Source organism: Stomoxys calcitrans, chromosome 2, assembly GCF_963082655.1.
Source record: "Stomoxys calcitrans chromosome 2, idStoCalc2.1, whole genome shotgun sequence".
NCBI classification, from domain to species: Eukaryota; Metazoa; Arthropoda; class Insecta; order Diptera; family Muscidae; genus Stomoxys; species Stomoxys calcitrans.
This window is the reverse complement of record NC_081553.1, coordinates 141,019,120-141,046,036: the sequence shown is the minus strand read 5'-3', so window position 1 is coordinate 141,046,036 and position 26,917 is coordinate 141,019,120. Positions and strand designations below refer to the sequence as shown.

General features: G+C 40.3%; 2 protein-coding genes across 2 annotated transcripts; one reads left to right on the top strand and one right to left on the bottom strand.

The window, feature by feature from the left end:
- Positions 1-7,126: 7,126 nt before the first annotated feature.
- LOC131994761 (uncharacterized) lies at positions 7,127-12,824 on the bottom strand. The gene is made up of 3 exons (XM_059361639.1): positions 10,757-12,824; positions 8,389-9,853; positions 7,127-8,328 (listed from the first exon to the last, which is right to left on the bottom strand). Exons 1-3 carry the CDS (start codon positions 12,822-12,824, stop codon positions 7,512-7,514), a joined length of 4,350 nt encoding a protein of 1,449 aa, XP_059217622.1. The 3' UTR covers positions 7,127-7,511.
- An 8,257-nt stretch (positions 12,825-21,081) lies between these two features.
- Positions 21,082-26,668, top strand: LOC106092979 (uncharacterized). Its single transcript, XM_059361638.1, has 3 exons — positions 21,082-23,038; positions 23,942-25,406; positions 25,467-26,668. Exons 1-3 carry the CDS (start codon positions 21,082-21,084, stop codon positions 26,281-26,283), a joined length of 4,239 nt encoding a protein of 1,412 aa, XP_059217621.1. The 3' UTR covers positions 26,284-26,668.
- The last annotated feature ends 249 nt before the right edge of the window (positions 26,669-26,917 follow it).

Below are 26,917 nucleotides of genomic sequence, written 5' to 3'. Positions count from 1 at the left end.
ATAAGACATATACCGATCAATGAAAGGTATTTGCGAGTAGAATATGATATGATATCCAAATGTGGACACACGTTTCTGGGGGGGTGGACCCCTTCCGCAAAACACCCCTCAAACAGGACTTATTGTCTGACCATGGGAATATGGGTCTTAAATAAAAGGTATTTGAGTGTAGAATTAGAATCTGATATCCAAATATGGGACCAAGTGTTTGGGGGGCCGCCTCTCCCCAAAAACACCCCCAAAGGGCACAAATTTACGACGGCCACCCCACCACCCAAATAGTAAGTATTTGCTGACTTTTGCAATATGAGGCTCAAATAAGAGGGTTTTTAAAGTGGAACACGAATCCGATATATATTTTCAAGGCCAACTAACTGAGGGGCCGCCCATCCGCCAAAACACCCCCCAAGCCGGTCATGTTTGCCGACTATGGAAATATGGGGCTCAAATTAAAGGAATTTGGGAGTAGACCACGTATCTGATATCAACATTAGGGACCAACTGTCTAGGGGACGTCCCACCACCATAACAATCCCCAAATAGGACGTATTTGCTCACCAAGACAATTTGGGTCTTAAAGAAAGTGGAACTTAATATTTATAGTTTTTAGGGCCAATACCTCAAACCGGACATATTTGCTGACTTTTGCAATAAGGAGTTTAAATGAGATTTGAAAACGAATTTGACATCCAATATTGAGGACAATGACTATAAAGGGTTCAAATAAATGATATATAGATATATGAGAATAGAGCACGTTGCTGATATATTTTCCGGGCTTAGTGTTTGGGCGACCACCCCAATCTCCAAAAAACCCCTAAATCGGGCATATTTACCGACCATGACAATGTGGGCCTAAATGAAAAGTATTGGGGGGTAGAGTAAGAATTGAAACCCATTTACGGAACCAATTTTCTGGGGGTCTACCCCTTTCCCAAAATACCCCACACACAACAATTTTTTAGTGACCATCGCAATATGGGGCTCAAATAAAGGTATTTGGGAGTAGAATACGAATTTAATATCCAAATGTAGGACCATGTATTTAGGGCATCACACCTTCCCTTCGGGCTGAAATAAAGTAGTTTAAGAGTGGGGTACACCTTACATCCAAACTTAAATTCGTAGACCAATAGAGATCATATGGGATTCAGATAAAGGCACTTATATTGTTAAACTGTTAGTCAAGCGATATACTATTTTCGTTGCATGGTATTTCACTAAAAAATCTTTAATTGTCGAAAATAAATAAAAAGAAGGCGCAGCGGAGCGGGCCCGGGTCAGCTAGTTGGGTATGAAATCAATACTTCGATGTTTTACAAACGGAATGACGAGATTAGTATGCCATCATCCCATGCACAATTCTAGAACTTTTGAACGGATAGAGATATGAACATGAAACTTAACATAGTCAGTGTTAAGGTGTTTTCCAACAAGTCGTCCCACAATTTGAGAACTACTGACGCTACCTTTATTAAAGTTTTCAAGTAGTGTCGCTCTGCGACAAGCCATTCGGACTCGGGAATAAAACTGAGATCCCTTATCATTGACCTTAAACTCAAATCGGGCAGCACTCAATGATATGAGAGAAATACTCCGTCTTTTTATACCCTCCACCATAAGATGGGGGGTATACTAATTTCGTCATTCTGTTTGTAACTACTCGAAATATTCGTCTGAGACCTAATAAAGTATATATATTCTTGATCGTCGTGACATTTTATGTCGATCTAGCCATGTCCGTCCGTCTGTCCGTCCGTCCGTCCGTCCGTCCTTCCGTCCGTCCGTCCGTCCTTCCGTCCGTCCGTCCATCCGTCCGTCCGTCTGTCTGTCGAAAGCACGCTAACTTTCGAAGGAGTAAAGCTAGCCGCTTGAAATTTTGCACAAATACTTCTTATAAGTGTAGGTCGGTTGGTATTGTAAATGGGCCATATCGGTCTATGTTTTGATATAGCTGCCATATAAACCGATCTTGGGTCTTGACTTCTTGAGCCTCTAGAGTGCGCAATTCTTATCCGATTGGAATGAAATTTTGCACGACGTATTTTGCTATGATATCCAACAATTGTGCCAAGTATGGTTTAAATCGGTCCATAACCTGATATAGCTGCCATATAAACCGATCTTGGGTCTTGATTTCTTGAGCCTCTAGAGTGCGCAATTCTCATTCGATTGGAATGAAATTTTGCACGACGTGTTTTGCTATGATATCCAACAACTGTGCCAAGTATGGTTCAAATCGGTCCATAACCTGATATAGCTGCCATATAAACCGATCTTGGGTTTTGACTTCTTGAGCCTCTAGCGTGCGCAATTCTTATCCGATCAGAATGAAATTTTGCACGACGTGTTTTGTTATGATATCCAACAACTGTGCCAAGTATGGTTGAAATCGGTTCATAACCTGATATAGCTGCCATATAAACCGATCTTGGGTCTTGACTTCTTGAGCCTCTAGAGTGCGCAATTCTTATCCGATTGGAATTAAATTTTGCACGTAGTATTTTGTTATGATATCCAACAATTGTGTAAAGTATGGTTCAAATCGGTCCATAACCTGATATAGCTGCCATATAAACCGATCTTGGGTCTTGACTTCTTGAGCCTCTAGGGGGCGCAATTCTTATCCGAATGGAATGGAATTTCGCACGACGTCTTTTGTTATGATACCCAACAACTACGCCAAGTATGGTTTAAATCGGTTCATAACCTGATATAGCTGCCATATAAACCGATCTTGGGTCTTGACTTCTTTAGCCTCTGGAGGGCACAATTCTTATCCGATTTGAATGAATTTTTGCACGAAGTATTTCGTTATGATATCCAACAACTGTGCCAAGTATGGTTGAAATCGGTCCATAACCTGATATAGCTCTCATATAAACAGATCTGGGGATTTGACTTCTTCAGCTTCTAGAGGGCGCAATTCCTATCCGATTTGGCTGAAATTTTGCATGACGTATTTTATTTTTACTTTCAACAACTGTGTCAAATAAGGTTCAAATCGGTTCATAACCTGATATAGCTGTCATATAAACCGATCTGGGATCTTGACTTCTTGAGCCTCTAGAAGTCGCATTTATTATCCGAATTGCCCGAAATTTTGTACGACGGATTCTCTCATGACCATCAACAAACGTGTTTATTATGGTCTGAATCGATCTATAGCCTGATACAGATCCCATATAAATCGTTCTCTCTATTTTACTTCGTGAGCCCCAAAGGGCGCAATTCTTATACGAATTGGCTGAAATTTTACACAGGTCTCCAACATATAATATAATTGTGGTCCGAACCGGACCATATCTTGATATCGTTTTAATAGCAGAGCAACTCTTTTCTTATATCCTTTTTTGCTTAAGAAGAGATGCCGGGAAAAGAACTCGACAAATGCGATCGATGGTGGAGGGTATATAAGATTCGGCCCGGCCGAACTTAGCACGCTTTTACTTGTTCTTTATAGAATGTTTATGGGCAAATTTGCAAATTTTATATATGGATATTGGATTGTCCAAATTTTTCTTTCTTCTTTTACTTTCATCTGAAAGATGTGATAGTTGAGACCATAGTGCTTCGCCTTCACACCCCCAGCCGTCATTGAGTGTAGTAATAGGAACACCATTTTGGATTACGAAGTGGCTGAATCGAAAGATCAAGCAATGTGTGTTAGTGTTTATGTAGCTGCTGCCTCAAATTGCCCGGCAGGCAGAACATTCAGATGGTAGCAGTATCCGCTTCCGCGCAGCACTACATTGCGAAAGCTCTAAGTCGAAGTCGAATGAATCTAAGGTTTATAAATAATTGAGTTAGTTTTGACTAAACAAAGGTTCCGAATGGAAGTGAATTGTCATTTGTTGGAGTAAAACTTTGCATGAAATTACGAATGAAATCAGACAAAGGAATACTCTCAGTCTTTGTAATTTCTTCGGTGAGGTTGGCAAGGGGTGAGTAGTTTCCTAAGTATCTCTCACAGCGCATTGTACATATCAGTGAGTCATTTATTCAACATTTTTTGGCATTTAACGCGTAAATGCATTTTTAACGCTCGGCTGCTATTGTTGCAAGTTTTTGCAATTGCTATTGTTGATAATTCGCCTTAATTTGCAGCAATGACTGCTGAATGGTACAACCAGCAGCAACGATTTAATTCCGGTACCAACATCAATGACACTGAGACGTGGAATATCTATGAGCGCAATTCTTCCACTTAATAAATTCCATTTTATGGCAAAAACAAATATGGAAAGAATCCAGGAAAATAGTTCTTGCGTAACATTGGAACATAGAAATTGCTCCAAGTTTTTCTACATTCCAAAGCAAATAGGAACGTGTCCTCTTATTTAAAAAAATAGTTAACGGTGTAAATATTGTCCAGGCCAAACTGTTTTATATTCACCGCTAAGTAAATAGTTTCCGCAAACCAAAGCCTAATTATATCTATTTACAAGTTAGCTTCTGGATTTAAAATTATGTGCTCCAAATAAGACAGTAGCAGTACCCCAAAGAAAGGAAACGTTGGGAATTTCTTCACAACCAAAATACTTTTATTATAAAGTTAAACTCTAGTCATATGTGAGAAATGATTAGGTAAGGTTGGATTAAGAGTAAAAGGACAAAGCCTTCTAGTTCCTACCATTGAACATACCGCTTAAATAAGCTCCACAACTTGCGTATGTTCACATCCGCTAAATAAGAATAGAGAAATGAGAACGTAAAGTGGAACTCTTTCTGACTGCTAGTGAGACACACACACAGCAGATTTTGTAGTCTCTTCGTCCTCACAACTGCAAAAGTTGTTACCTGTAAACTCCAGTCTGTCAATATGTTTTCTGATCAGACAGTTCGTTCTAGCCAGCGGCAGAAAAGCGGTTGGCCTCTTCAAGTCTAGATTAGGGTCCAGTTCTCCTGGAACGTGCAAGGTGTTGTTAGTCTCGCAAGATTGTCTGCTCTAAAATTCCTTGGGATATCTCTGTGGTACGGCACTCAACACAGGTGAGTTTTGAACTGTTGAGCTATATCGTTGTGAGATCTACGACAGTCGAGGGCGGTTTTTGAATTCAGAAATTTGTCCCTCACAGATTTCATAGCTACCTGACCATCTAAGAAAATATTTATCTCTATCGTCGTTATGACATTACATCTTAGCCATTCTACCATTTCTTTTTTTAATTCCAAGATTCTCCGCTTGATACACAATACAGAGGTCGGTAAGCTTCTCCATATGACCAGTCCTAGTTCTGAAGAGTACAAAAACCCATCTGGTCATCTAGTTTGGGACCATTCGCATAAAAGTGTACGTAACTTCTATTGCCAGGCATATTGTAGTTCCAATCGGTTCTGTCAATAATAGTGGTATAGTACTTTTTGTCAAAAAGCAGAGCTGGCAATATGTAATCCACACTGGCCGTGGCATCGGGCATGGTATTAAGGATAACACAGTGTCCATAGCCGCTACATGGACAAAGAGAATGCTTTCTAAGCCTCACAGCAGTGGTTGCAGAAATTTACCATGCCACAATGTCCAGAGGTAAAGGGTGTAACATTTAATTGAGTGCATCAAATGGTGTCGTCCTCAGTTAGTCTGTGATGCACAAACAAGTCATCCTTTGGCTCCGGCTAGGTATTGAATTTTAATGTGCCGTCCACCAGACCATAATACTATATTGTATTAAAGGTCTGACAACTGCAGTATATACCCAGTGCATGATACGAAGTTTAAATCCCCAACTTTGCCAATGGCGCTCTTGCAGGTATATAGGGCAAATGTAGCCTTTCTTGCTCTTTCCTAATTGTTGGATTTAAAGTTCAATTTCCTGCCCAGGACTTACGTCTGGACCATTTTCGGTAACCCTTTCCGCCGTCCTACGTAGTACTTCCTTGTTTTTGGCTATATTCCAAAATAGTGGAGACAATACAACTTGAGGTGTTCCTCTGATAATCATCATTGTAGATTTACAGATCCCGAGCCTCCAGTTATGCATCTTGTAGCAAGTAAGTTATTAATAAATTTTCTTATAGCAGTATTGATGCCTAGAAACTCTAGTTCCCTCATGATTAACGTCGGTTTTATATAACTGATAGCACCGTCTATGTCAAAAAATGCTATCATTGTATATTCCTTGACATCGAGTGAGCCCTATATGTAGGCGACTACCTAAATGCATGCTGTTGCCGAGACAGGTGATCTCTAGAGATCTCTGCCCTAAGATATGTTTCTATAAACCTCTCACGGGTCTTAGAAAGAAGGATGACAGACTAATAGGACATTAATCTTTGCTTGCTTGCTTTTGAACTGAAATTACATTTGTTTGTCTCCACCACCCACAGGCATATACGACATGCTGATACGAGCAGAGTATATTTCCCTAAGTCAAGGAGCCTGTATGTCGGACATAACTTATAATTCAACCGGTAATACATCATCAGGACCTGGTGACTTAAAGAAGTCAAAACTGGCACTATATTGCCCGTTGAAGAGCTTTTCGGGAAATGTGTATCAACGAGTAGGTTTGGTGTTTCATAACTAAAGACTGTCCATACATTCTCCGACTTCTGAATATATCCCACGGTAATTGGATAGGATCTTTCTTAGCCTAGAAGCCTAGGATGTATCCGCCACGTAGGTGCAAAATTCCCCCCAGGATTTTTTCTGACCCTTTCTCAGTTCGCTCTTACATGTTCTTAGCTCAGCCTTATAGTCGTCCCAATCGTGTGGTGCCCTAGTGGCTTTCGCTCTTTTGAAGAGTTATCTGCAGTCCTTCCTTTGACAAACCAGTTCTGGGGTCCACCATGGCAGTCGCTGTTTGCTTTTGGCTAGACTCTATGACATGCTGACAAAGTGAGTCATTCAGGGCCCTCGTGATCCTCTTGACCATTATGTCCTCCGCAGTTTCCGCTTCTTTTTCTGGTCTAGAAGGGATAGTCATACAGAATCCGTGCCAATTATCCCAATCCGCCTTTCTCCCTTTTAGCAGGAGAACCACTTCTGTAGTTAGTATTTTCTCCAAAGATAAAGCTAATGATGATCAGATAAGCTGTGGTCGTCCAACATTTCCCAGTTACATATACTTCCTCTGATATTGTACGAGAGTTTCTGAGTGAAACGATTTCATTTAAGGTATTTTCATAAAAGTTTATTCACAGAATACTACACATATCTTTAAACAACTGTTCTTATTATTTTTATAACAACAAGAGGTTATTTAGTAATTTTAACATTAAAGAAAAAAGACGAATGACAAGACACAAATTAATGTTTCGCTGTAGCGATCTGCTTTGCTTGAGGCTTAGTTGACAACAACTCTCTCTTGTATAAATGTAAGTTACAGGGTTTTGTTAAGTGAGAGCAAAGTTAATGTTACTTAAAAATACTGTAAGAAAGAGACAATTATATTAAGGCAAGTATCAGTGATGAGATTAAAGTTATAAAATAAAAAACGCTAAAATAGGTTTAAAGTAAAAAAAGCCAATACATTCTCCCCCACTAAGAACATTAGTTCTTAAACCGTACTTCAAGTATTTCTTTCTTCCAAAGCATTTAAAGTGACTGATGATGCATCGTTGGATGGGAGAAAACAAATTTTTGCAATTGGACGCTTTATGAATTTTCCATTGCAATACAAGGTCACAACTCGACAGTGCCCGTCAGAGCCAGGATGTATTTCTTCTACTCGAGCCAATGGCCAATGTCCTGGGGTACTGCGTTCATGAAGTAGCAGTACAATATCACCGATTTGGGCCTCTCGTTTTAGGCAATTCCATTTTGGTCTTGACTGCAATCGGCAAAGATACTCTTGGGACCAGCGTTGCCAAAAATGTTGCTTAAGTTTCTCAATCTGTTTCCAATGTGTTAGCCGATTGATGTTTGAGTCTAGCAAGTCGTCTTCTGGTATACAAGTTGTAGGCTCGCCAACTAAGAAATGGGCCGGTGTCAAAACGCTGAAGTCTGAGGGATCAGTTGAGAGCGGGCAAAGAGGCCTGGAATTTAAACAGCTTTCGACTTGGCACAATAGGGTTGAAAGTTCCTCGTATGTGAGAGTCCGGTCTTTCATAATACGACGAAGATGATGCTTCGTAGACTTCACACCCGCTTCCCATAGACCACCAAAATGAGGGGAAGCAGGAGGTATAAAATGCCATTGGGTACCACTGTTGTTGAGGCCTTCTACCAAATGTTCAGGTAATGAAGCTTTGGATCTATGGTACAAAATCTGTAGTTCTTTGGACGCTCCGATGAATGTTGTGCCACAATCCGAGTACAAATCAGTACAAGGTCCTCGGCGAGAAGTGAACCTCTTAAATGCAGCCAGAAAATCATCAGTGGTTAAGCTAGAAACAACCTCAAGATGAACAGCTTTGGTACACATGCAAACGAATAAGCATATGTACCCTTTGGTTGTGGTGCTTCGTCTGAGTGTATTTTGCTTCATATTTATAGGGCCAGCATAGTCTAGACCACTATGTTTGAAGGGCCTTGCAGGATTGAGTCGCACTTGTGGTAGATTTCCCATGATTTGAGTAGCGGCTTTAGCAGAATATTTGAAACAAGTCACGCAGTTTCGCTTCACAGATTTTGCTAAGTTCCGTGCTGAAAGGATCCAGTAGTGAGTCATGACGTATGATTGCATCAGCTGCACTCCACCATGTAATGTTTTAGAATGAGCTTCTGCAAATATAAGGTAGGAAATAGGATCAGTTTTTGTTAATAAAATAGGGTGTTTTTTTCCAAACGATAAATCTGCGTGCTTAATTCTTCCTCCAACTCGAAGAACGCCTTCATCATCCAAGAATGGTTGCAGTTTTAGTACTCGGCTGTTGCATGCGAAAGGAAGTTTGTTTTGAAGGCAAGTTATGTCATCTTTGAAGGAAATGCGTTGGCAAATCTTGACTAACCGCAATCTTGAACTTTTCAATTCTGTTGTCTGGAGACAACCAATCAGTTTATGATGTTTTTGAATGGAATCTTTTGAGATAGACGCTTTCAAATTGTTGTAAAATCGAAGAATATACGCAGTTACCCGTTGCAGTCTGTTGAATGATGAGTATTTTGAAAAGTAGTCCGGATAATCCGACGTCTTCAGCTTGGTGGCTGTACTCGTGGTGAATGAATAGATGATTGGTTTACTCGCAGCCGGATGCACGGTATTTCTGAGCTTACAAACAGGCCAGGCAGTTGAGTCTTCATGTAGCCAGTGTGGCCCATGCCACCAAATGGTATGAGTTTTTAAATCCTCTGGTAATAAGCCTCTGGTTGCGCAGTCTGCTGGATTGTCAGATGAAGATACATATCGCCACTCAGAAATATTTGTCAAGCGTTGTATTTGAGAAACCCGATTTGCCTCATATACTGGGAGCTGAGAAGATTGTGTTTTGATCCAGTTCAGCACCGTGGTACTATCCGACCACAACATCACATTATCTACTTTGAGCCCAATGCATGATTTTACCCTGGTGACCAACCTTGCACACAAAACAGCGGCACACAACTCAAGTTTTGGTATGGTTTGTACTTTCAGAGGGGCTACTTTTGTTTTTGATTGTATTAGACTTACGTGTACTTTTCCATCTTCCTTCACAACTCTTATGTAGACAACTGCGGCAAAAGCTAGCTTGGACGCGTCACAGAATGCATGAAGATCAGTAGAGGATGTCGATTTGCTTTTAAACCATCTAGGCAGCGATAACTTCTCAATGTCCTTTAATGCAGTTCGATATTTAGACCACTCATTGTGCAAATTCGCTGGCAAAGGATCTGTCCAATCCAAACCTTCTCGCCATAGAGTTTGAAACATGATTTTCGCCATTATGGTTGTAGGGGCCAACCAGCCAAGTGGATCAAATAATCTTGCAGAATCTGAAAGTACAACACTTTTCGTAATTTTATCAGAAAAAGTATAATTGACTTTAAAATAAAAATTGTCACTTTTGGGGTCCCAAGATAAGCCCAAGGCTTTAACCATTTCATGATTTTGAAGCGGGAAGCTATTGGCTGTAGTCTGAAACTCGGAAGGAATCGTACTTAATAGTTCGGTAGAATTTGAGCTCCACTTCCTAAGGGTAAAACTAGATTTCGCCAACAAGAGGACAAGCTCATGCGCCAATTTAATTGCTTCCGTAACGCTGTCACATCCAGATATAACATCGTCCACGTATGTATCCGATTCTATCACTTTACACGCTAAAGGAAATTCTGATCTGCCATCTTCTGCTATTTGTTTCAAAACTCTTATTGCCAAAAACGGAGCGGAGGTCGTACCATAAGTTACTGTTTTCAATTTGTAAATATTCAGGTCATTGGTGTTGGGGTCACGCCATAGAATACACTGGTACAGCTGATGGTCGTTGCATACATTTATCTGCCTAAACATTTTTTCCAAGTCGGCTGTAAACGAAATTTTAAAACGTCGCCATCGAATGATAATAGTGGGCAGGTCGTTTTGCAGTGGGGGTCCACTAGCGAGTTCATCATTCAGAGATGGCTGTGGTGGAACTCTGCTGCTACCATCGAAAACGACTCTTAATTTAGTAGTGGTACTGCTTTCGCGCAAAACACCATGGTGAGGCAAGAAGTATATATTCGGTGGTAAATCTTGAGGATATCGTCCCACCTTTTCCATATGGCCCAAATGTTCGTACTCAGACATAAAGGCTTTGTAAGCTGTCGCAAATTGAGGTCGATATTTAAAAGAAGATTCAAGCTGTTTCAGTCTTTTTAGGGCAACATAGTCTGTATTTTGGAATATCGGAGCAGTCTCACCTTTTAACAAACTTCTAAATGGCAAGTGAACTTCATATCGGCCCTCACTCGTTCGAATATATGTTGTTGCAAAATATGATTCACAAGCTTCTTCCTCTAGCGATAAATTTTTTGTTTCTGCCAACTCTTCTTGTTCCCAGAATAAACGCAGCTGATTCTCGAGATTGCAGCTATTTACATTCAGGGTCGTTTTTGGGTATGGTTTGCCTATAGGGCCTGAAACTAGCCACCCGAACACACTTTCCTGCAATAAGACACTGTTTGGAAACTTTATACAATTTTGTTTTAAGATCTCACCATAAACATCACTTCCCAACAAAACATCTATCTTAGATGGCATGTAAAAAGTTGGATCGGATAACTGATATGAATTCAAATCCGGCAGATCACATTTTCTCACATCTATTGGTTTATAATTTGTTATTCTAGGCAAAATAAAAGCACTCACGGTTAAATTGTAATTCTTATTATAATTGGACACCAGCTTCAGCTCGACCATATGTTTGATTGATGTTTTAGATGTTGCTCCAATTCCATCTATCGTTGTTTTTTCAATTCTCTTTTGATTCAAATTTAATAGTTGACATAACTCTCTGTTTACAAATGAGGCTTGAGAGCCGGGATCAACCAATGCTTTAGCATAGCAAACACCGTGGGGGTGTTTAATGAGAATCTTAGCTGTAGCTAGCAGAACTTGGGACTGTTGATTCGCTGCAAGCGATGATAGGTGCGAGTTGATATGTGATGTTGGTTGTGTATGGCTTAATGCTGTAGCATTCATATTTTCTACTGCAGTAGACAGCGCGGTTGTTGTTTGATCTTGAACGATGTCTGTTGCGTAAGCAGCGTGAAGAATGGTGTGGTGAGTTTGATGGCAGAGTTGGCAGCGAGCTGCAATTTTACATTGCCTAAAGTAATGACCTGGGTTCAGGCAGTTCGTACAAACGTTGTTTTGAGATACGATTGATTTCTTTTCTGTTGGCGACAGCGATAAGAACTTGAAGCATTTGTATAGTGGGTGACGACGTTGGCAGCATACACAGGTGCTCGTACTTACGGCTGCGTTATGCATGTGCAGAGATCGTTTAAATGGTTTTTGTTGTGGACAGCGACTAACAGAGATCTGCCTTTCTGGTCGGTTATTTGATTCCTCTACAGACTCCAATGTTCTAAATGTAGTTTCCAAAAACTTGAACAAATCGTTCATTACAGGAAGTTCAGTGCTACTAATGGATTGTTCCCATTCTTTACGGGTCTGTTTGTCCATTTTCTGTGTCATAAGATATATAAGGATCGGATCCCATGTATCAATGTCTATATCGAGCGACCTTAACAGTGATAGAGACGATCGTGTTGAATCAAGCAGTTCTTTTATACTAGAAAACGAACCATTAGACTGTGGAATTGAAAATAACTTGTTTAAGATTTGTTCAATAAGTTTTCTTTTGTTTTGGTATCTTGATTTAAGTGCTTCCCATGCAGCAATGTAGTTTCTATCAGAAGCTGGGTATTGGTTTATAATATCTAAAGGGGAATCTTTACAAGACCCTTTTAAATAAAAATACTTTTGTATATCAGTCAATGAGTGGTTGTTGTGTACCAACGAAGTGAACATGTCGCAGTAGGGTATCCACTCGAGGTACTCTCCTGTGAAGGTTGGTAATTCAATTTTTGGAAGTTTGGCACATGATGATGTTGATGAGTTACTATAGTTGTTGTTGGAAGATATGAAGGTACTTGCCATATGATGATGCGACATTGTAGGCTCTTCGGCTAGATCTAATAGTTTTGATTTAAACGTAATGTAGGTATCAAAGAAAACTTCATAGAAGTCATTTGCTAGATATGGCACATCTTTTTCATTAATGGTGTTTTCCAATGCCAAAGCACAAATTTGCTCATGATCTTCCTTAAAACTTTTATAAATTGTTTCGACTTCTTCTAGAACGCATTTCATATAGCCCTTTGTTATTTCTTTTTCGGGTTTATTGTTGAAACGTTTTGCTAACCTTTGCAAATGGCTGTGTGATTTGTGTTGAACTGCTATTATCGACGATAAATTCTCCATTTTCTAGATGCGATGAATAGGGCAAAAGGTAATTGGAATAAATTGTTAATTATTTTAGCGGATTAAAGATGAACCTGTAAGCTCAGAAAATACCATGCAAAGGTGTATGAAGTTGGGAAAATTTTTAAATTCCAGATATAAAAACACTGATTTAGTTGTAACCACGTAGATGGAGTATATTACACAACTTTGTGTTGGCTTTAATTATTTTTTTTTTGATTGTTGTAGCGGGAAAGTCGTCCCGGGTTTCGGCACCAATTTAATGTACGAGAGTTTCTGAGTGAAACGATTTCATTTAAGGTATTTTCATAAAAGTTTATTCACAGAATACTACACATATCTTTAAACAACTGTTCTTATTATTTTTATAACAACAAGAGGTTATTTAGTAATTTTAACATTAAAGAAAAAAGACGAATGACAAGACACAAATTAATGTTTCGCTGTAGCGATCTGCTTTGCTTGAGGCTTAGTTGACAACAACTCTCTCTTGTATAAATGTAAGTTACAGGGTTTTGTTAAGTGAGAGCAAAGTTAATGTTACTTAAAAATACTGTAAGAAAGAGACAATTATATTAAGGCAAGTATCAGTGATGAGATTAAAGTTATAAAATAAAAAACGCTAAAATAGGTTTAAAGTAAAAAAAGCCAATACAGATATTCTCTGATACAAAAGACAACATCTAGTACCTGCAGCCTGTTCCTGGGAATAAAGATCAGTAAATTTCCTTTATTACGAATCGCCTGCACTTAAAAAAAGTGAACCCCAAAAGAATGAAAATTTAAAAAATTTAATTTTACTACCATATGGTAGTAGATTTGACCAGGATTAAGCGCTTTCTTTTAGGTATATGCGAGTGAACTTAGATCTGTAAGGATGTTCGCACTCGACCTCCTAGCGTTAGTACCATACCACCTCACGCCGTTTTATGGTCAGGCAGTCTAAAACCGATCTCAGTCACAGGGATCACAATGTAGACCCCCAGGCCCACACTGTCCTCTAGCTTTGATCCATCCGTGTAACATGATCTTCCAGATGGCAATACAAGGGTTCCGTCAATCCAAGACTGTCCCGCTGGCAGCGGTGCCTCGCACTTAGCCCCAATTTTCATCTCAAGAATCCGATCGGAACCCTCTTCCATTCCTTCCAGGTTTACTATCGTCGCCTCGATTATACTGCGATGGTATAAGCTGCTCTCATCCTCAATCTTTTTTCCCATCGCCTTAAGTCTCACAGCCGCAGAAGCTGCCTAACACTTAAACCATATGTCTATGGCTTCGCCTATGCCAAGACAACATGTTCTCGAACTGTTATATTATCCTTTCGTTGCTACTGTAGAGGTTGTGAACTATCAACGGCTCTTGAATGTGACAATTCCAATTCAGTTTCCTGTCCAAGATCACTCCTAAGTATTTGACGTTGTCAGCTATCGAAAAGTATCGAGGTAGCGAGGTGCGTCAAATTGACCCATCTTCTTCTTCCTCGTGAACAAGCAGATTTCAGTCTTCTCTGGGTTAACATGGAGAACCCTGGGTCTAGCCCAGTCATATGCCAAGTACATGACCCTTTCAGCCCTTCTGCATAGCTGATTCGGGTCTTACCTCTCACAAGTATAATAACATCGTCTGCATAGCAGATCCATAGGTGTGGCGATAAAATGGCCCCCTTGAAGTGCCTTGTGCCAGTTTCTCTCTTATTTATGTATTTATGTCATGGGACACACAATTTATCCATCCGTTCCTTATCATATGATTTATGCAGTGACTAAGCACCCGGTCCACCTGTACACCCAATGTGTACGTTTTAGCATCGAAGGGTTATTCCGTTTTATGTACAAACTCGTTCAGTCTCCACCGACATGCCTTTGAAATATTCTTGCTGCTTATATTTAAGTAGTTCGCTGGATGTCCTACTCTTTATCATGGTATCCAAAATAGGTTCCATGGTTTTGAGTAGAAAGGACGTAAGGCTTAGAGGTCTGTAGGCCTTTGGTGTCGCATAACTTGCATTGCTGGGATTGGGATAGTCGGCCTCCTTCTGCAGTAATGCCGGAAATATTTCATCAGGCTCAGATGTCTTAAATGGTTGGTAGCACCTCAAGGCTTCCTTTACTACAATTTCCCTAATTATAAGCCTTCGATCAACCTCATCATTGCCAGATTCCAGCTTCTCCATGAGTCCCATCGTATCCTGTGGAAAATGCGCTTTCATCAAAAGCTTCAACATGTCCTCCGTCATCTCTGCTCTCACTCCCATGACGTCTACTAACGTTTCAGCTTGGACATGGGTTTTTGAGAGAAACTTTTTTATCTTTGCGGCGTCATCAACGTTATCGACCTGTTCCCAGAAAAGTTTCCTCGATGCACGTTTTGCCGCTCTGGTAATTTTATTATATTCCTTTGGCCGTGTGTAACACATATCTCATTAAAGGTCCGCATTTTTACGACGTGCTCTGTTGTAAAGTCTGAGGGCCTCTTTCCCAATGTTGCGAATCTCCCCGGTCATCTAGGGTTTTTCTTGGGCTGATTTCCTGTCTCGAAATAGGCAGCTATCTTCCTCGAAGACCTAGCCCATTGCGTACTTTATACTGTTGGCATTGCCGTCAATGTCTTCTTTTCTGGGAATTCTTCTAGAAATCTGCCAGGGCTTGGCGCCGCTTTTTAATTTAGGTACTACCTCACGAAATGTGGTTAGAGTTTGCATAGCACCCTATTAGTACCTCATATCCTCTCTGTTTTGCCTTCCGCACTGCCGTTGCAGCTACGACGTGGGTGGTGGTGTCGGAGAGTCGAAAGGCAGATAAAGTGATGCGTCTCCCTGTCTCTTCACTGTTGCATCCGGCGTTGACATCTCTGAGGGAAATACATTTAAATTTATATGACAAAAAACGCAGGTCCTTGGCCGAGTCCTAATGTTAGCATAGAATGGTTGGTAGTTGATATGGTTCAGTTCAGAAACTTTGTTCCATGTCGTCCATGGCTCCTGAATTGAGGCAATACAAATCTTGTCCTTGCTTATTTTTTCCACCAGATTATGAGTAGCTGTCTCACTCCTGTAGAGATTTATCTGAATGGCATCAATCACTTTCAGTAAGTGGGCTTCTTGGGTCACATTGTCTGCTATTTGTTCTTTGGGCTGCATTGAGTATCCCGTCAGTGCCGAAAGTTTTAATATTTGGATCTTTGCATATACTAGTCTTCCGATTCTTGAAAGAGTCGGTGATGGTTCCGTCGTCGGGTCCCTTTTCGTTAAGCTGTTGTAAATTTCCCGCCCCTGCACTGCCCCATGTTTTAATATTAGGATCCTTTCTTATCTTAGTCCATGCTGGTCTCGTCTTTGGCCCCCTGTTCGTTAGGCGGTATAGAGTCACCTGCCACTGCACAGCCAGATGTCTTTACGTCTTAGCCAAACTTGTCACGGAGACTTGATCAATGGCCACCAATGTCCTTCCTCCTTCTCCACCCTGTGGAAGATTTCAAATTTATCAGCCATCAAACCTTGGGTTTGCTTACCGTAAAATCCCAACATGCGTTCAGTGGCGAAATAGCTGCCACATCCTTTGATGAAGACCTTCGCCTTTGTGAGCTGGGGGATGTCCATCTTTATCACTAGGTCGAGCTTTTCGCCCCCGGGAGAGCGGATATTTCCGACGCAAATCGCAGGGTAGAAACGTTCCCTCTATACTCGCAGATCATCATTTCTATGAGTGGACCCTCTTCAGTCGTTAACCAGGTTCTACGCTTGGGACCGATGATCTGCTGAAATCCTACCGGATGAACTGCCGATATCGATAACTTGATAAGTCAGCTCATCTATGTTGTGTTTCCTAACCACTCAGCCGTAAGAGGGAGGCTCCTTACCTTTTCCTCCTACCATCTTCCCCAGCCGTGACGGCTATGGCCTCTTTTTAAAAGACACAGTCCTCTATAAAGAAGGCCGTGCGCGCTTCCTTTGTTCCTGTTCCGACTTTGTCTCCCTCCGCAGGACACTGCCTCTCGCTGGCCTAATCTTCCCAGAGAACTTAAAAACGAGGAACTCTTTTTTAGCATTTTAGAAGTGTTAAGGTTCGCGAGAGATCTGATTCTCTGTCCATCTTTCGTGGAAGTGCTTGGAATGTCAGCTCCATCCCTTCAAAGACCCTGCACTTTCGCCCGATTCCGTTGCCGGTGCATATTCCTTACACTTTTTCATCGTGCCCCGTGAACTTTGCAAAGCCCACCCTCACTACTGTCGTCATTCTGCTGCTGTCCTTAACACTGGCTGTCGGAATCTGCATCGGAAACGCCACCTTTACGTAAAGGCTGGGGACAAACTCTGGTTTATCCGTCTCTTTCTCATTTGTAAGCCTTACTACAGGTACCTTGACACCCACACCTATAAGAGGGGAGGACAACAAAATTAAGTCCGATGAGACCGCAGCTTTTGGGGCTCTGGAGTACGTTTTGAGTATACTCCTGAAAGGATTTAATATTTGTATACCCTACACCACCACTGTGGTAGAGGCTATTATAACTTAGTGCATTTGTTTGTAACACCAAAAAAGAAGAATCAATGGAAATTTGGCAGGAAAGATTTTTTCATGACTCTCGATATTTCTAGTGAATTTATGTATATTATGTATGTATATATAGCAAATATATATATTATTGAGCTTTCCTCAACGACTACCACAATATCTAAAAAGTTGGCTCGAAGTCGGTTCAGATTTAGATAGCTCTCATATATATGTTAGTCCGATTTTGATTATTGCAATCAAGTGCTTAGTTGTCAACTCTCGAAGTTTGGAAGGAAAGACTTTTTATAACGCTTAGTATTACTGGTGAATTACATAGAAATCGCTTCAGATTTAGATATAGCTGCCACATATGTATACTGCCCGAATTTCACTTATAAAACCACTGCAAGTACATATCTAGAGCCATTGAAAGCTGGCTATATGGGGGCTATATCAGCTTATTTACCGATTTTGATCATACCTGGCACCTGGATGTTGGAAGTCGGAACAGAAGTCCTTCAGCCAAATTTCATTCAAATCAGGTGAAAATTAAGGTTTCTGACGGCTTAAGAAGTCATATCCCGGGATCGGTTTATATGGGCCTATATCGGTTTATAGACCGATTAAGATCTAGCACCGCACAGATGGGGGATGTTAAAACGGAAGTCCTTTTGTGAAATTTTAACCAAACCTGTTGTAAATAGGGGCTTCAAGGAGGCACATCATTGAGCTTAAAAAGCTTGAATTGAACAGTACGAATTGATATGTGAGAAGTTTGTTCCTGTTCCTTAATGGAATGTTCAATGGGCAAATTTGCATTTTTGCCAAAAGCGCATTTATGGTCTGATTTGCAAAATTTTCTGTTAACTGTATAAGTGTTTATACGGAATTTGAAATACCACCGATTTTAGTTGATTTCTCCTATGCGAAATGTGGTTCTGTTGTTGGCAGCAAGTACGATTTGTTGTATAATATTATCCAACTACAGCAATGTGTAAGCCACTTTTGGACAAATCACTTTGTCACTTTCGCAGTAGTCATTGAAATTATGCCAAAAATTTCATACAAAGCTGAAGAATTCCTTCAATAGCTGTTGTTGCCACCTACTCATGTTGATCTCATTTTATAAACGGAGCATTAAAAAATGTAAATTGTGGAATATGTCGAAAATATTTATTGCAATATTTGGAAAACTACAAGTAAAGGAGACCACCGTAGCGCAGAGGTTAGCATGTCCGCCTATGACGCTGAACGCCGGGGTTCGAATCCTGGCGAGACCATCAGAAAAAATTTTCAACGGTGGTTTTCCCCTCCTAATGTTGGCAACATTTGTGAGGTACTATGCCATGTAAAACTTCTCTCGAAAGAGGTGTCGCACTGCGGCACGCCGTTCGGACTCGGCTATAAAAAGGGGGCCCCTTATCATTGAGCTTAACACTTGAATCGGACTGCACTCATTGATATGTGAGAAGTTTGCCCCGTTCCTTAGTGGAATGTTCATGGGCAAAATTTGCATTTACAAGTAAAAATGGCATTAACATTAACGTGTAACATGGTTTTGTCGAAGGCTGAGGTAATTTCAGTCGCTTCCAGGGTCAACTTTTGCACCCTTCAACATTAAGTGATAACACAAGTTGATTAGAATCGAGGGGTGAAAATAAGGTGACTTTATTGGTTAAATTCTTTGTTACAATCTACTTATGTTATAAAGTGTACGACAATGTGGCGAAAGGAGAGTATGTTATCGTCGTCGGCTGTTGCCTTTGAGCGTTCGTCTGTAGTAGCGCCTCTTGCGGGATGGGTGAGTTTGGCTGGAAGGAGGGGGCCCTGCCGGTACCGATGGCAGCCGATTTACAGTTAATCGGGAACTTTGAGTGGGCGTTGATGCGGACTCGGTAGGTGTAATCTCGCCGGCGAGGTCTACACAAGTTCAAGGCGTCCATGTTGGCGCTTTTGATCGGTGCGGTTACTGACGGCAGCCGATTTATTGTTGATCGGCAACTTTTGGTGGAAGTGGTTGGTCGTCGGCGTGGGCATCTGATGATATTTTTGATAGATAGCGAGCCCTTTGTTATCGGACCGCTGTGGTGAGCAAATTGAGCGCTGGCCTGGCTGACCTCGGGATCGTCGAATTAGGTTGGAGGACTGGATTTGGGGAACTGGTCGGCGAATGCGGTGATAACGGTCTTATGGTTCGGTGGTAGGAAAAGGCAGGTGCGATCTTTGCCTTTAATGATATAACTCTACATTTGCGATTTCATGTATCGCTACTACAAAATCTAAATGGACTAAACGATTTCAAGTGGGTGAGCGTATGTGCCAAGCGCGGATATAGCTGGGTGCCGACGTAAGGTAAGGGCGGATGCGCGTAAAGCGCGGATGCAACTGAGTGCGAAGGCAAGCCATGTTCGGATGCAAGCTTCACGCGGATGCAAACTAAGTGCGGATGCGAGCTATGCTCGGATGCATACTAGGTGCGGATGCGAGCTATACGCGGATGCAAACTAGGTGCGGATGCGAGCTAAGCGCGAATGCAAAGTGGGTGCGTTTGCTCATGGTGCGAGACAAACACATAGAGCTGTCAGAACCAGTTGCTTCGCCTGTCTTTGTATAGAAAGGGAGACCAACAACCTTAAGACCACTAGCGAACACTGATTGGGAATATTATTAACACCCAATGGTCTCCACATTGATTGATCACACAACTCATTGGCCGAGTTATTATAAGTATACTAGTAAAGACAAGCCGTGAGTGTGTGTGTGTGTTCGATAGAATCAGTAGCAGGCATTTGGGGAGTAGTCATAAGCACATACGAGACAGGCTCGTTTGACGGAATGAAGAAGCCGAGGAATTAACAAATCGTATGTATCGGCAGACCAAATCGTAGATGAACAAAAAGTATACATGGGGTATTTATGATTGAAGAGTAACTTTGCACGGGCAAGAACCAACTTCTTTGCGTATATTGGAGAAGTAAAAATTATTAACATATTTGTATTGGCTTTTTTTACTTTAAACCTATTTTAGCGTTTTTTATTTTATAACTTTAATCTCATCACTGATACTTGCCTTAATATAATTGTCTCTTTCTTACAGTATTTTTAAGTAACATTAACTTTGCTCTCACTTAACAAAACCCTGTAACTTACATTTATACAAGAGAGAGTTGTTGTCAACTAAGCCTCAAGCAAAGCAGATCGCTACAGCGAAACATTAATTTGTGTCTTGTCATTCGTCTTTTTTCTTTAATGTTAAAATTACTAAATAACCTCTTGTTGTTATAAAAATAATAAGAACAGTTGTTTAAAGATATGTGTAGTATTCTGTGAATAAACTTTTATGAAAATACCTTAAATGAAATCGTTTCACTCAGAAACTCTCGTACATTAAATTGGTGCCGAAACCCGGGACGACTTTCCCGCTACAACAATCAAAAAAAAAATAATTAAAGCCAACACAAAGTTGTGTAATATACTCCATCTACGTGGCTACAACTAAATCAGTGTTTTTATATCTGGAATTTAAAAATTTTCCCAACTTCATACACCTTTGCATGGTATTTTCTGAGCTTACAGGTTCATCTTTAATCCGCTAAAATAATTAACAATTTATTCCAATTACCTTTTGCCCTATTCATCGCATCTAGAAAATGGAGAATTTATCGTCGATAATAGCAGTTCAACACAAATCACACAGCCATTTGCAAAGGTTAGCAAAACGTTTCAACAATAAACCCGAAAAAGAAATAACAAAGGGCTAAATGAAATGCGTTCTAGAAGAAGTCGAAACAATTTATAAAAGTTTTAAGGAAGATCATGAGCAAATTTGTGCTTTGGCATTGGAAAACACCATTAATGAAAAAGATGTGCCATATCTAGCAAATGACTTCTATGAAGTTTTCTTTGATACCTACATTACGTTTAAATCAAAACTATTAGATCTAGCCGAAGAGCCTACAATGTCGCATCATCATATGGCAAGTACCTTCATATCTTCCAACAACAACTATAGTAACTCATCAACATCATCATGTGCCAAACTTCCAAAAATTGAATTACCAACCTTCACAGGAGAGTACCTCGAGTGGATACCCTACTGCGACATGTTCACTTCGTTGGTACACAACAACCACTCATTGACTGATATACAAAAGTATTTTTATTTAAAAGGGTCTTGTAAAGATTCCCCTTTAGATATTATAAACCAATACCCAGCTTCTGATAGAAACTACATTGCTGCATGGGAAGCACTTAAATCAAGATACCAAAACAAAAGAAAACTTATTGAACAAATCTTAAACAAGTTATTTTCAATTCCACAGTCTAATGGTTCGTTTTCTAGTATAAAAGAACTGCTTGATTCAACACGATCGTCTCTATCACTGTTAAGGTCGCTCGATATAGACATTGATACATGGGATCCGATCCTTATATATCTTATGACACAGAAAATGGACAAACAGACCCGTAAAGAATGGGAACAATCCATTAGTAGCACTGAACTTCCTGTAATGAACGATTTGTTCAAGTTTTTGGAAACTACATTTAGAACATTGGAGTCTGTAGAGGAATCAAATAACCGACCAGAAAGGCAGATCTCTGTTAGTCGCTGTCCACAACAAAAACCATTTAAACGATCTCTGCACATGCATAACGCAGCCGTAAGTACGAGCACCTGTGTATGCTGCCAACGTCGTCACCCACTATACAAATGCTTCAAGTTCTTATCGCTGTCGCCAACAGAAAAGAAATCAATCGTATCTCAAAACAACGTTTGTACGAACTGCCTGAACCCAGGTCATTACTTTAGGCAATGTAAAATTGCAGCTCGCTGCCAACTCTGCCATCAAACTCACCACACCATTCTTCACGCTGCTTACGCAACAGACATCGTTCAAGATCAAACAACAACCGCGCTGTCTACTGCAGTAGAAAATATGAATGCTACAGCATTAAGCCATACACAACCAACATCACATATCAACTCGCACCTATCATCGCTTGCAGCGAATCAACAGTCCCAAGTTCTGCTAGCTACAGCTAAGATTCTCATTAAACACCCCCACGGTGTTTGCTATGCTAAAGCATTGGTTGATCCCGGCTCTCAAGCCTCATTTGTAAACAGAGAGTTATGTCAACTATTAAATTTGAATCAAAAGAGAATTGAAAAAACAACGATAGATGGAATTGGAGCAACATCTAAAACATCAATCAAACATATGGTCGAGCTGAAGCTGGTGTCCAATTATAATAAGAATTACAATTTAACCGTGAGTGCTTTTATTTTGCCTAGAATAACAAATTATAAACCAATAGATGTGAGAAAATGTGATCTGCCGGATTTGAATTCATATCAGTTATCCGATCCAACTTTTTACATGCCATCTAAGATAGATGTTTTGTTGGGAAGTGATGTTTATGGTGAGATCTTAAAACAAAATTGTATAAAGTTTCCAAACAGTGTCTTATTGCAGGAAAGTGTGTTCGGGTGGCTAGTTTCAGGCCCTATAGGCAAACCATACCCAAAAACGACCCTGAATGTAAATAGCTGCAATCTCGAGAATCAGCTGCGTTTATTCTGGGAACAAGAAGAGTTGGCAGAAACAAAAAATTTATCGCTAGAGGAAGAAGCTTGTGAATCATATTTTGCAACAACATATATTCGAACGAGTGAGGGCCGATATGAAGTTCACTTGCCATTTAGAAGTTTGTTAAAAGGTGAGACTGCTCCGATATTCCAAAATACAGACTATGTTGCCCTAAAAAGACTGAAACAGCTTGAATCTTCTTTTAAATATCGACCTCAATTTGCGACAGCTTACAAAGCCTTTATGTCTGAGTACGAACATTTGGGCCATATGGAAAAGGTGGGACGATATCCTCAAGATTTACCACCGAATATATACTTCTTGCCTCACCATGGTGTTTTGCGCGAAAGCAGTACCACTACTAAATTAAGAGTCGTTTTCGATGGTAGCAGCAGAGTTCCACCACAGCCATCTCTGAATGATGAACTCGCTAGTGGACCCCCACTGCAAAACGACCTGCCCACTATTATCATTCGATGGCGACGTTTTAAAATTTCGTTTACAGCCGACTTGGAAAAAATGTTTAGGCAGATAAATGTATGCAACGACCATCAGCTGTACCAGTGTATTCTATGGCGTGACCCCAACACCAATGACCTGAATATTTACAAATTGAAAACAGTAACTTATGGTACGACCTCCGCTCCGTTTTTGGCAATAAGAGTTTTGAAACAAATAGCAGAAGATGGCAGATCAGAATTTCCTTTAGCGTGTAAAGTGATAGAATCGGATACATACGTGGACGATGTTATATCTGGATGTGACAGCGTTACGGAAGCAATTAAATTGGCGCATGAGCTTGTCCTCTTGTTGGCGAAATCTAGTTTTACCCTTAGGAAGTGGAGCTCAAATTCTACCGAACTATTAAGTACGATTCCTTCCGAGTTTCAGACTACAGCCAATAGCTTCCCGCTTCAAAATCATGAAATGGTTAAAGCCTTGGGCTTATCTTGGGACCCCAAAAGTGACAATTTTTATTTTAAAGTCAATTATACTTTTTCTGATAAAATTACGAAAAGTGTTGTACTTTCAGATTCTGCAAGATTATTTGATCCACTTGGCTGGTTGGCCCCTACAACCATAATGGCGAAAATCATGTTTCAAACTCTATGGCGAGAAGGTTTGGATTGGACAGATCCTTTGCCAGCGAATTTGCACAATGAGTGGTCTAAATATCGAACTGCATTAAAGGACATTGAGAAGTTATCGCTGCCTAGATGGTTTAAAAGCAAATCGACATCCTCTACTGATCTTCATGCATTCTGTGACGCGTCCAAGCTAGCTTTTGCCGCAGTTGTCTACATAAGAGTTGTGAAGGAAGATGGAAAAGTACACGTAAGTCTAATACAATCAAAAACAAAAGTAGCCCCTCTGAAAGTACAAACCATACCAAAACTTGAGTTGTGTGCCGCTGTTTTGTGTGCAAGGTTGGTCACCAGGGTAAAATCATGCATTGGGCTCAAAGTAGATAATGTGATGTTGTGGTCGGATAGTACCACGGTGCTGAACTGGATCAAAACACAATCTTCTCAGCTCCCAGTATATGAGGCAAATCGGGTTTCTCAAATACAACGCTTGACAAATATTTCTGAGTGGCGATATGTATCTTCATCTGACAATCCAGCAGACTGCGCAACCAGAGGCTTATTACCAGAGGATTTAAAAACTCATACCATTTGGTGGCATGGGCCACACTGGCTACATGAAGACTCAACTGCCTGGCCTGTTTGTAAGCTCAGAAATACCGTGCATCCGGCTGCGAGTAAACCAATCATCTATTCATTCACCACGAGTACAGCCACCAAGCTGAAGACGTCGGATTATCCGGACTACTTTTCAAAATACTCATCATTCAACAGACTGCAACGGGTAACTGCGTATATTCTTCGATTTTACAACAATTTGAAAGCGTCTATCTCAAAAGATTCCATTCAAAAACATCATAAACTGATTGGTTGTCTCCAGACAACAGAATTGAAAAGTTCAAGATTGCGGTTAGTCAAGATTTGCCAACGCATTTCCTTCAAAGATGACATAACTTGCCTTCAAAACAAACTTCCTTTCGCATGCAACAGCCGAGTACTAAAACTGCAACCATTCTTGGATGATGAAGGCGTTCTTCGAGTTGGAGGAAGAATTAAGCACGCAGATTTATCGTTTGGAAAAAAACACCCTATTTTATTAACAAAAACTGATCCTATTTCCTACCTTATATTTGCAGAAGCTCATTCTAAAACATTACATGGTGGAGTGCAGCTGATGCAATCATACGTCATGACTCACTACTGGATCCTTTCAGCACGGAACTTAGCAAAATCTGTGAAGCGAAACTGCGTGACTTGTTTCAAATATTCTGCTAAAGCCGCTACTCAAATCATGGGAAATCTACCACAAGTGCGACTCAATCCTGCAAGGCCCTTCAAACATAGTGGTCTAGACTATGCTGGCCCTATAAATATGAAGCAAAATACACTCAGACGAAGCACCACAACCAAAGGGTACATATGCTTATTCGTTTGCATGTGTACCAAAGCTGTTCATCTTGAGGTTGTTTCTAGCTTAACCACTGATGATTTTCTGGCTGCATTTAAGAGGTTCACTTCTCGCCGAGGACCTTGTACTGATTTGTACTCGGATTGTGGCACAACATTCATCGGAGCGTCCAAAGAACTACAGATTTTGTACCATAGATCCAAAGCTTCATTACCTGAACATTTGGTAGAAGGCCTCAACAACAGTGGTACCCAATGGCATTTTATACCTCCTGCTTCCCCTCATTTTGGTGGTCTATGGGAAGCGGGTGTGAAGTCTACGAAGCATCATCTTCGTCGTATTATGAAAGACCGGACTCTCACATACGAGGAACTTTCAACCCTATTGTGCCAAGTCGAAAGCTGTTTAAATTCCAGGCCTCTTTGCCCGCTCTCAACTGATCCCTCAGACTTCAGCGTTTTGACACCGGCCCATTTCTTAGTTGGCGAGCCTACAACTTGTATACCAGAAGACGACTTGCTAGACTCAAACATCAATCGGCTAACACATTGGAAACAGATTGAGAAACTTAAGCAACATTTTTGGCAACGCTGGTCCCAAGAGTATCTTTGCCGATTGCAGTCAAGACCAAAATGGAATTGCCTAAAACGAGAGGCCCAAATCGGTGATATTGTACTGCTACTTCATGAACGCAGTACCCCAGGACATTGGCCATTGGCTCGAGTAGAAGAAATACATCCTGGCTCTGACGGGCACTGTCGAGTTGTGACCTTGTATTGCAATGGAAAATTCATAAAGCGTCCAATTGCAAAAATTTGTTTTCTCCCATCCAACGATGCATCATCAGTCACTTTAAATGCTTTGGAAGAAAGAAATACTTGAAGTACGGTTTAAGAACTAATGTTCTTAGTGGGGGAGAATGTATTGGCTTTTTTTACTTTAAACCTATTTTAGCGTTTTTTATTTTATAACTTTAATCTCATCACTGATACTTGCCTTAATATAATTGTCTCTTTCTTACAGTATTTTTAAGTAACATTAACTTTGCTCTCACTTAACAAAACCCTGTAACTTACATTTATACAAGAGAGAGTTGTTGTCAACTAAGCCTCAAGCAAAGCAGATCGCTACAGCGAAACATTAATTTGTGTCTTGTCATTCGTCTTTTTTCTTTAATGTTAAAATTACTAAATAACCTCTTGTTGTTATAAAAATAATAAGAACAGTTGTTTAAAGATATGTGTAGTATTCTGTGAATAAACTTTTATGAAAATACCTTAAATGAAATCGTTTCACTCAGAAACTCTCGTACAATATTTCATTTAAATAGTTTATTTTAATATTTATAAGCCATTCGTACGAGTGGAAACTGTAACCCATAATTAAAAATTTCAACGAAATTAGATATGAACAATATATGACCATAACGTAAAATAGACATGCACGCAAAAAATAATTAATTGATAATTTCTGAAGATGTAGCCTATTTTGGGGACAAATATAAATCGTTTTTTGA